The sequence below is a fragment of the Octodon degus genome, unplaced genomic scaffold (assembly GCF_000260255.1).
Source record: "Octodon degus isolate 3935 unplaced genomic scaffold, OctDeg1.0 scaffold00008, whole genome shotgun sequence".
Classification (NCBI taxonomy): domain Eukaryota; kingdom Metazoa; phylum Chordata; class Mammalia; order Rodentia; family Octodontidae; genus Octodon; species Octodon degus.
In genome coordinates, this window is record NW_004524584.1 from 16351663 (window position 1) to 16363759 (window position 12097).

Genomic DNA, 12097 nt, shown 5'->3' on the forward strand with positions numbered 1-12097 from the left:
CTTTCTCATTGATGCCTATTAGTCTCACATTGTTCATCTTTGCATCATCTTGCAGGTGATGGATTATTCTTTCCTGCATCCTCGTCGTTTTTAAGAGATCCTTTTTCACCTTTTCACTAGCTGCACCAGCATCTTCAATATCTGAAACTCTCTCTTCACTTTCACTTAAACGGTTTTGGAAGCTTGTGATTGAGGTTTTAATTTCTTCTATATCTCTTTGACTCTGCTTCATGTGATCTATTTCTTTCCTGATTTGCTCATTCAAGGAATCCGTCATTTTTTTAATCTCCTCAATTTTTTTTTATCAATATCTTCTTTAGAAGCAGTTGCAAATTCTATTACTGCAGTGTTTTTTTCAGATTGTTTTTCCTCCCTATGTTTCTGTAGTTGCTTCTTTACTTCAGATGCTATGAGTTCTGAGAGTTCTTTTTTTATTTCAGAAAAGAATTGCACTCTGATTTTCTGTGTATCTTTCTGCCGTTGCTTATTTACTATCGACAGTATTAATTCATGCATTTGAGCTGAGCTAGTGTCCTCCGCAGTTGTTCTGGGTGTGCACTGAGTGTCCTCCATATGTTTCTGCATTTGATTCTTATGTGCAGATGTTATTAATTCAGGGATTTCTTTTTTTATTTCCAATCTGAGGTCCTCTATACCTTTCTGCATCTGTTTCTTTATTTCAGAACCTGTTGATTCATTGTTTCAGCTGTGTGAGTCCCAGTTTGTTCTGTGTTAGTGTTCTCTGCACTTTTTCCAGGTGGGGTTGGGTTCTGAGGTTGCATTTTATTCCCTCTCGTCATTTTGTGTAGCACTGTCTTTTGACCTTTGTTGTAGATCTTTGCTGTAGTTATAACCTTCGCACGTACTGAAGTTCAGGTGCATCTCTGCAAAGTTTGGACTTATCCAGCTGTGCCTTGCTTGAGTCTGGCTGCGGTGCTCAGCTCCTTCCCGCTGCTGTCCTTGAGGGTGAACCTGTTGTGCCCCGGTGGCAAGATGTTCTGCTCCTAGACTAGCTGGGTGTATCTATCCTGTACACTTTCTGCAGGGATTGCACTGCAGGGTTACTTCCCAGGCATGTATGCCAGACCTCATCTGTGCCTGGAGGGGTTAAGGTGGAGTCGGGGTGAGAGGAAGCTCTCTCTCACACTCACTGGGTCTGGGCTAGGATTGGGTCTGGGGGTTCCTGGAATGCAGCAGAAATTCCTACTCAGCGGGCAGGGTGGCGGATGTCCTGCGGAGTGGTGGGGGGTGTCCCCAGGTGGTGGGAGAGGGTTTGGCCCATGCTGCGCCTGGGCTGGGACTGGTCCCGCCGTTGCAGGGTAGCAGGAAGCTCTCCCACACACTCTATACTCTCTTTATTAAAAACATTAGAAAAATGCAGTGCCCACAAGAAACCTTAATATCTCCATGCTTCAGCTACTTCTGGGAGAGAAGTAAGGTCTAATGTCTCAAAGTATCCCCTGTAATTACTTAGCATTCTATGTTTCAGGTTTGTTTGTTTCATGTTATTTTTTTATTCCTAGAAGTATCACCAGGAGAAAAAGACAAAATAAAATAGAATAAGACAACAATGGTAGTGAACCTATGGCACATGTGCCACAGCCAGATGATTGTTATTGAAAGCTTTTAAAGGTTTACCATCACTGATATAGGACATTGATATGTACAATTCAAAGAATTTCATGTAGAGATTCACGGCCTCAGAGAGCTCTACCTGAAAGAGTACAGTATTAGGAGTATGTTTTTGTTTTTGCTGCTGTGTCTCCAAACACAGCCTTAGACAAACATAGACTAGGTTCTAGTAAATGTTGATTGGCTGTTGGAATTAATGATCAATGATAAATCATGGAAGATTTAGTGTTTTTATTGAAACTGTTTACCCTAGCAGTTAGACTTTGAAAACTCAGCTCTATGCTGTATCTCTATGTATAAATAGATTCTTGTGCCCTGCTTATGCCCAGCTGTTCAAAAGAACTTTTTATTCAGACATTATCCCTATTATTACAGTTCCTGCACTTTAAGCCATATTGTGGTTAATTATATTACAGCATAGTAATTACTGTAATAGCAGTAGTGGCTCATGTTGCCAGGTGATAGTGCTGAGTGCTTTACATAGATTTATCCTTACAACAGCCTGTGATAGAATGACTTGATATAAAAAAGAGAACAGTATGGGAGAGAGAGAGAGAGAGAGAGAGAGAGAGAGAGAGAGAGAGAGAATGAATATTGACTATGAAAAACTGGGATATTAAATAGCTTTTAACCCCTGAGGTTTGGAGTTGTTATATAGCAATACATTCCAGCAATAGATAACTGACACATATATTGGTTTTAATGTATCCTAGAAAAAAAATATAATTAGCATTTCAAACTGAAAAAAAGAATGATTTGATAGAAAAACCAAATGCAAACTAAGCAATCTGACTTAATTTGCATATAGCCTACACACATTTTCCTGTATGCTTTATATCTTTTCTTTATTATGTATAACTTTTTAAAACAGAAATGCCAGTTACATATTTGTTATGATGTATTATTTAGGGAATAATGAAAAAAAATTGCACTCATGCTCTTAACTACCCTTTTGCACTGCCTCCTTTAGCATGGAAGATAGGCAAGAGAGTATGTTGACCTATCCCTGTCTTCACTGTTCCTAAGTAAGCCATAGGAAGAAATTGCCAGGAACCACTTCTTCCTGGTGAAATTGGTAGTCAACATGTATTGCTTCTCATGTGCAACATCTTTGCCTTCTTCCAAAGAGGATATTCATTAATGTAATATTTGCCAATTATCCTTTATCTATTGAAGATAGTTTTAGTAGAAGGAAGGTAGTCTTTAGTTTTTGCCAGATAATCTGTCAGTCATTCTGTTATTTCTCAAGATAGTAAAATCAAGAAAATGAAAGGTACTGTGTTGTATCCATTTCTAGGACAGGGAAAGCACTTTGCTCTCATGGGAAAAGCAAGGTGAACAGGAACATTTGCTTAGCTCAAAATTACCATATTCCATATAGCCAATATTCTTGGTCTAATATATTACAAGACCTCAGAAAATATCTGTAGAGTGGGTGAATGGGTATTTGGGGAGTGGTTTACTACACAAACTAACTAATGGTGCCATAACGCTAAGACAGAATTTGTGTAAATGCCTTACAGGCTTATCACTGTGTATGGTGCACTAACAAAAGAGCACATATCTTTAATTCCAGCCTCACTGACTTAGATTCTGTCTAGGGTTTTCTTAAGTTGTTAGATATAAAGCAACTATATTGTTAGATTATTTACTTAGTCCTTTTTATCTCTTTATTTCCTAATTGCAATACTTTGAATATTCCATATAATTTTGACTTCTGTATTCATATTCAGTCATTTAATTTTTTTGTTATTTCCCTCAATAATACATCATAACAAATATGTACCTGGCATTTCTGTTTTACTAAGAGTTATACATAATATAGAAAAGATACAAAGCATACAGGAAAATGTGTGCAGGCTATATGCAAATGCCACACCATTCTTATGTAAGGGGATTGAGGGTGTTCAGATTTTTGTATCCTTGAGGTCCTGGAATCAATCCCCTGTGGTTACAAAGGGAATTCCAGTGATTAAAAAATATGTATATAATGTTGTTTTTTTATTTTTATAATTTAGAAAAGTTTAAATGATATAGCATAAAGGGCTGGCCAAATAGCTCAGCAGATTAAAGCACCTGCAAGCAGGTGCAGGGGCTGGGGGTTTGATCCCTGGGCCTGCCTTGCCAACCCCACCCCCGGGGCTCACTGAGATGGCGATTGAGACTGGGTATGGTGGCATGCGCCTGTAATCCCAGTATTGGGGAGGCTATAAACAGGAGAATCAGTATGAGTCTGATCTAGTGGTGAGACCCTGAACACCCTGTAAACCCTTCCCTAAAATACAGAAAAAAAAAATGATATAACATAATAAAAATTTGGAAAATGTCTTAAAAGATCAATTTTATAATTCCAGTTTCTGAATATAAATATTAATATTGTTTTCCATGATTTTCCACATGTATATAAAAGCATTTTAAGTATTTGTGATCATGCTTCAAAATTATCTTTATATTATAAATTGCTTTTATGAAAAGCGAGGTAGAAAGGATATGCACCACTGAACCACATTCCCAAAGCCCCAAAATTTATTTTAAATGAGTTTGAGTTTTTTATACAGAAAATAACTGAAGAATTGGCTTTGCTGGTATGTTCTAAAAATAGTTAATAGTCAAGTTAAAGAGCAAAATGTTTCTCTTTCAGACGTTACATGAAATACTTTGCCACACACAATAACTCATAACCTGTAAGTCAGCTGTACGTAGAGCATCTCTGAAATCTCCTGAGAGGTGTAGATCTTTTCTTCACAAAAAATTCAAATTCAAGTATGAACTCACACAATGCAACTCACGTGGTATCTTAAGCAGTTTCATAGAGGTTCACAGTCCTGTAACTCTACTAAGGATTAAAGCTGTTATTCTAAAGTATAAGAAAGGAGCTAACATTTACTGAATATAAATTTTGTTTGGTATCTTACTCAAGAATTTCAGTTGTGTCTACAGTAATTTCCACTCCTTAATTCTACCATCTAGTTATCCAAAATTATCATCACTTTTTCCTATCCAAAATTATACTACATTTTCTATTGTCTTAAGTTGTACTATTCTTTGTTTTTAAATTTTATTTTAAAGAGTAAAAACAATAGTAAACGCAAATAGCAAAAACAAATAGCAAAAACAAAGACTGAAACAGAATAACGTACAACAATACATAAGGTATAGAATTTCAAAACAAGAATAGCAAATTTACAATGGTTGTTAGGTATTTTAAACAAGTCTGTTGCTCAGATTAACAGATACAGGTATGCAAAGTTCGTCAAATAAATAAACATTAACATTAGTGTTTTTAAAGATGTTAATGCTAATATATGTTCAGTCCCTTATCAGTATCAGTATTAATTAAATTGAAAATAAGATCTCAACCAAAACATGCATCTTTAAGAAGGAATTTTTTATTGTTGTTGACTTTGAATTACAGATCAATTAGAATCCTGAATAATTTTTTCATTCTAATGAAAATCATGCATGGATAAACCTTAAGTATACTAGTAGGATGGGGAGAAATTTTAAAACACTACAACTTATTAATGATCTAAAGGAAATCATCCTTCATGAACACCATGTTTCTGTTATAAATATGATACTGAGAAATCTTTTTATTATCACAGATGAAATTGATTGGTGACTGAAATTGTGCTCACCTTAGTGTTTAACCAAAGATGAACTCAATTAGATGTTGCTGGATGCAGGCATATAGCCCCTGAGCAGTACCTGAACAGTTGTCCATGACATCATGATTTTACAGGTTTCCAGGGATATAAAGAGAGACAAATACTGTGGACATGGCATGCTAAATGTGGCTTTCTATTTACTAGGCATTTGGGCCTGGACCTTGTGCCTCGAAAAGACTTTGAAGTAGTGGATTCTGACCAGATCAGTGTCTCAGATCTCTACAAGATGGTAAGAAATCTAAGATGAGGTGACTTATTTTTGCACACCTCATTTTTCTCCTTTTTCCCCCTGATTATTTTATGAAATAAGATTTCTAAAATTATTTCTTTGCTGTTAATTCAATATATCTAAGGAGACCTCTTTATTTGGATGGTACATATCATACTTGCTTCACAAATGGAAAAAGGTTCTAGGATTACACTGTCTGGGAGTCAATCTTCTGTTGATTTTGCTTTGTTGATTTTCATTAGCCTGTAAATTACTAATATAACTTTTTCCCCTACTTTTTAAGAAGGTAAGGTGGCTGAAGGGAAAGAGCCAATTGTCTGTTAATATGGTGACTGGGCTTGGAAGTAATGCATCCATCTTTATAGAGACTTACTGGTAGATCATTAGATGTCTGTTAGTTATTATAAAAATGTATCAGATGAGCTGATGAACAAGGTTAAATTTTATGGGTTGGATGAGAAAAAGTAACTAAAGTAAAACAAACAGCAAAAACCTAATATGACAAGATTAGACTAAAGCACCAGACATAATCTCATTTTTAGGAACATATATTCAGTGAGTATATATTGATGAGAATTACAAAGTTTTAAGTTTCTTTAAGAAAATGATAATACTTTCAAGGAACATTGAAGATCCAGATCACTGCCTAGCCGAAGACCCAAAGTTGCCTAAAGAATGTAAAAAAAAAAATCCAGATCACTGCCTAGCCGAAGACCCAAAGTTGCCTATTCGTTGCTTCTACCTACTCACATGTTATATTTACTAGTATGTACAAAGATGTGCTTTAACTAACCTGCATGCTCTGTAAGTGTGAGATATAGAGATGAAAAATGGACAAGACTTAATTCTTTCCTACAAGAACCTAACCACCTAGGGTTTTAGTTTTTAACTCTTCCTAAATCATAGGAGGACCTGATGACATTTCTTCCTATTAGGACATGAGTATGAACTGCATACAAGGTTTAAAAATCAGTTTTCAAGATTTTTTTGTTGTTGTCCTAGGATTTAACCCAGGGGCTTTACACAGAGATACTTTAACCCTTTTAAATTTTATTTGATTATTTTTTTCTTTTATTTATTTGGTACAGGGTCTTACTGTGCAGCTTGGACTCATAGTGATTCTCCTGTTTCAGCCTCCCCAGATCTGGGATTATAGGCATGCACCACTATGCCCAGTGGCCAGCAGGGCACACCCAGAACCTTTCAGGGCCAGTGTGGAATGCTGTACTAGGAATCAAACCTGGGTCCTTGTGCTTGCCAGGCAGGAGCTGAGACCGCTGAGCTATCTTTTCAGCCCATTAAATTTTATTATTTTTTAAAACAATTTTATTGAGAAACAAATAGCAATTAGTTTCAAAACCGATTAGTAGGACAGTTTCAATAATTAATACATTACATATTGTTGTCTTAGTGATTATTCATTGTGTAAGATGCAGACATGATATCCTGTCCACAAACACTATTAGAACAAATCTTTCTATTCATTGAATTATGAGAAAGTAGCTGTATATCTATTCTAACTATTTTGAATATACAGATACAAAATGGTCGTTCATTTGTATACCCTTTTTTTGTTTAATTTTATCAGAGAAGGGTATTCCATTGTCATTTCAATATTGTAGGTGCATGAATTCAGCAAAATATTCCAATGTAGTCCAGTAGTCCATAACAGTAGTGGGTTTTCTGTAAGACTGGCAATGCCAGAAGTTGTTTACTTGAGCCTTTTATAGCTCAGCATATTAATATGGCTTTACTTTTTATACTTTGTTTTTATACTTTTCTGCTGGATGGTTAAGACCAAGATAAAGCAAGCCTTATATAACAAGAAATGTAACTTTTGTATCTGATAAGGTCAGTCAAATCCCTTCAGGATTTATCCTGAAACCCTGTACTGCAGTTTGTAGATCCTTTGTCAGTGTCAGCCATGTGGATGAGTCACGGCCATTGCTTGACCGATTTGTAAATTTATTTATTTTTGTTGGCACAGTCTTGCTAAGTTTTCCAGAATGGGATCATCTTAAAATCTGCCTGTCTCAGCTTCCCAGAATGGTAGAATTATCTATGCATGCTACATACACAGTTAGTATTCAAGGATTGATGCATGTTCTTCCAATTGTTTGTTTCTAAAGCCTGTTCATGGTTTCCATGTTAGAGACTCTACTTTATGTAATCCGTAGATCACAAAAAAGTTTCCTTGCTTGTTAGCATAATATAATTAAGGCAAACACGGATGTTGTTAGAAGTAGTGGCTTATTTCCTAGGGGTACAAAAGAGAAATACAGACATTCTAAAATGGCAGACAGGACAGAGAAGTTCCTGGAAGTATGACATTTGATAAATTTGGCATGTACATATATATTAGTTGAATAGATGAGGCCAAGAAGGAGGAAAATCATGAAGAGTTTTGTATGGCCCAAATTAGAGCACTCAAGTAGTCTGAACCATGACAGTAAAATGATTAGATACGTGTTTTTGATCATAAAATGGAGATGGGATTCTCTCATTCAAACAAGATGTTAGTGTTAGTATTTTGAGGTACAGCTAGAACAGTGAAAGTGGTGAGAAATTTTCAGACTCTGAACATACGTTGATATGAAAGTTGTTTGTAGGTTGAATTGATATATAACGTGTGCAAAAAAATCCTTCTTGTTTTCAGTCTACTCCTTTAGGTAAGAATAAAATGGGAAATGTTATGCAGGTATGAAAGTTGAGTAGTTAGGCATCTATAGATGAACTTTTTGAAGTTAGAGATGCCTTTTAGATATCTAAATGGTGATACTGAAATCTGGAGTTCTAGGTAGGTGTGGTGCACACACCTGTAATCTCATCATTCCAGGAAATTGAGACAAGTATCCTGAGTTGAAGCTCACTGTGGACAGCTCAGCAATTTAGTGAGAGCCTGTATAAAAAAAAATAAACAGGGGCTGGGAATAAAGATCAGTATAAAGACCCTATGTTCAATCCCCAGCACCATACAGATATAAATGCATGGATAAATGTCTGGGGTTCCTGAGTGAAGTGTAGGTATCACAATTTATTTATTTATTTATTTATTTATTTATTTATTTATTTATTGGTGGAACTGGGGATTGAACTCAGGCCCTTGCACTTGCCAGGGAAGTGCTTATTCTATTGAGCCATCTCCCTGGCCCTTTATTTTTTATTTATTTTTTGTATTTTAGGGAAGGGTCTACAGGGTGTTCAGGGTCTCACTACTAGATTGGACTCATAGTGATCCACCTGTTTGCAGCCTCCCGAGAGCTGGGATTACAGGTATGTGCCACCATGCCCAGTCTCAATTGCCTTCTCAGCATGCCCCAGGGGCGGGGCCGGCACAGCAGGCCCGGGAATCAAACCCCTGGCCCTTCTGCCTGCTTGCAGGCACTTTAATCCCCTGAGCTATTTGGCTGGAAGTACAATTTTAGAATTAGGAGATACATACATTTGAAACTATGAAACTGCATAAGATGATTATGTACTTGGTTCTACAAGTGAACCTGGTAATCAACAGACCCTGCACAGTACTTTGAAACAGCTGACTATCAACAAACAAAAAGCCTTCCATAGAGACTAGAATAAACATCTCATGAAAGAAACTTGGAATAAGTAGGTATGCAAAAGAAAATGTTGCTTGCTGTCTACAGAGAAAAAGGGAGAAACAAGTACAAAACAGAATGCAGCAATTCAAGTAGCTCTAGAAAATTAAAAATGAGAAAGGGAATATATGTGACATGGAGGTTAGAGGATATTTTCCTGAAAGTAGAACGACAATGGAATAAAAGTAGGAGAGGGGCCAGCCAGATAGCTCAGTGGACTAAAGTACCTGCTTTGGCAGAGCACAGTGGCCAGGGTTTTGATCCCCAGCAAGCTGTGCTGGCCCTGCCCCCTGGGCTTGCTGAGACAGGGATTGACACTGGGCGTGGTGGCACATACCTATAATCCCAGCACTTGGGAGGCTGAAAGCAGGAGAATCACTCAAAATCCAATCTATGTAATGAGACCCTGTACACCCTGTTCTAAGTTCATTAAAAATAAAATAAAATAAAAATAAAAGAGAAAAGTTCCAAAAATTAGAGATTCTGTCTAGGAGGCCCAGTTTCTAAATCATGAACTTTCAGAAAAGAAAACAAAGGACCTTGGCCTGGTAGCACATACTTGTAATCCCAATATTCTGGGAAGTCAAAGCAGAAGGATCATAAATTGAAACCCAGCCTGGGCAATTTACCAGCTTAGCAAGATCCTGTCTTTAAGTAAAGAAATAAATACATAAAAATTAAGAAAAGGACTGGGTTGTAGCTTTGTTTGAATGTCTTAGGTTCAATTCCCAACCACTATATGAGAGTATGAGGGAGGGATGAAGGGAGGGAGGGATATACACACACAGAGAAATTGATTGTTGGAAAAATGGGAAAAAATCATGAGAAATGTTCCTGGAACATAGATAAGAGTTTCTAGATTCTAGATTTAAAGGGTCCAGGTAGTATTTGGCACTTCATTATTAAATTTCAACATATAGAATAAAGAGATGAGATGAAAATTTCCAGAGAGGAAAACACACATAAAAAGTCACATATAATAGATTTGGTTTTTGTAAATATTATTTTTTATTCATTTTAAAGAGGAAATAAAATAGCAATGAAAAAGTTTCAAAAAAGGTTAGTAGGACAGTTACAATAATTAATACAGTGCATATTGTTGTCTTCATAGTGCTTAATCAGAGGACAAGATGGAGATGTGATATCTTGTCTAAACAATATTAGTGCAAACCTTTCTTCTGACTGAACTGAGAGAAAGTAGCTATATATCTATCCTATTTTGTCTATACAGATATATTTTTTTCACTACAAAATGGTCCTTTATTTATATCCCCCTATTTTGTTTTATTTTGTCAGAGATAGGTATTCCATTGCTGCTAGAGAGGCTATATTTGGAGAAGTCTTTAAAGGACCTTTTCTTTTTGGCAGAACTGGGGATTGAACTCAGGCCCTTAGCACTTGTCAGGGAAGCGCTTATTCCACTGAGCCATCTCCCCAGCTCTAAAGGACCTTTTCATACTTGATGCCAGTTGAATTATTGTAGGTACTTGAATTCAGCAAAACAACCTGGTATAGTCCAATAGTCCATAATAGTAACATATAATAGATTTGTAATGATAGAAACTTAATAGTACCAATTTTGAAGGGGAATAAAACCATTTCAATCTAGATTGTTATATTTATTCAATACCACAGTTATCAGTCAATTGGGAAAGTAACTTAAAAAGCATTTTGGTCACTCAAAGTCTCAAAATAATACTCTTTAGCTGCCCTTCAGGAAAGAACAAAGGAATGAATTATTACTTTAAGTTGAAGGAGTAAACCAAAAGGTACTATTTTGTGCTGTCTAGGTAATGTAGTCTGACCCAAGAAACAAATGTAAAGAATCCTGAGGTAAATAGAAGAGAGAAGTCACAGGATGATAGTTGTATAATAATTGTAGAGTAAATTCAGAACTGGTCCATAAAAACGCAAAGAGTAAAGGGCAGCTAGGAAGGGTATCTTTAGTAAAAAAAAAAAAAAAATGCTGAACATACTTAACAGCTTTCACCATGAAGTGGTAGTGAAAAGTATTTTAAGTCACTGTACTGGCACTTGCCTGTAATTCTTCATTCTGAGAAGCTGAGACTAAAAGATAGTGAATTGGATATTAGCCTGGGCTACAAAGCAAGTTTAAGACCAGCCTATATAGCAAAAGCCTATCTCAAAAAACAAACAACACTTTTCTATAGCTACTGAAAGGTATATACAATTGGTCTTCCATGTGTAAAGATTCATCCAACCTCAGATTGAAAATGTTTGGGATAAAATTATTTCTGCAATGAACTCTTTTAACTTGTCTTTTTTCCTAATAATTCCTACACATGGGGATGGTCAGATAGCTCAGTGGTCTAAGCACCTGCCTGGCAAGAACAAGGACCCAGGTTTGATCCTTTGTACTGCATGCTGCACCAGCCCTGAAACCAGGTGTGGTGGTGCACACCTGTAATCCCAGCGCTGGGGAGGCTGAGACAGGAGGATCACTATAAGTCTGAGCTGCATAGTGAGAACCTGCACTAAATAAATAAAAGAGATTTAAAAAATTGGAATTCTTAAACAGTATAATATAACTATTATTTGTATAACATTTACATTGTATTACATATTTTAAATAATCAAGACACAATTTTTTCTTTAGAATTATTCTTTGACCACTTTTGCATGCTTATACCTGGTAATGTGAACAATTGATTTGAGGACAGTAATGCGGTGCAACAAACATTATTGCATTCCTGTCATGTTGTTAGTGAAATTCTGTATTGTTTCTCATGTTTTCTTTTCCATTATTTTTATTCACTTAAAAAATAAAGAGATAGAGACCCAGTCCTAGCCCAGGTCCGGTGAGTGTGTGGAGAATTTCCTGCTACCCTGCGCTGGCGGGAGCAGACCCAGCCCAGGAGCAGCGTGGGCCGGACCCTCTCCCAGCCCCTCGGGCCGCCCCCCACCACTCCGCCGTACCTCCCCACCCCTCCCGCCGAGTAGGAATTTCTGCC

The 12097-nt window shown here is 36.6% G+C and overlaps 1 protein-coding gene across 1 annotated transcript in view; it reads left to right on the plus strand.

The window, feature by feature from the left end:
- Dock3 (dedicator of cytokinesis 3) overlaps nt 1-12097 on the plus strand; it is an 825219-nt gene that overhangs the window by 359632 nt on the left and 453490 nt on the right. The window contains exon 7 of the mRNA XM_023706273.1: nt 5445-5529. Coding sequence (XP_023562041.1) covers nt 5445-5529 — 85 coding nt within the window. The remainder of the gene's footprint in view (nt 1-5444; nt 5530-12097) is intronic.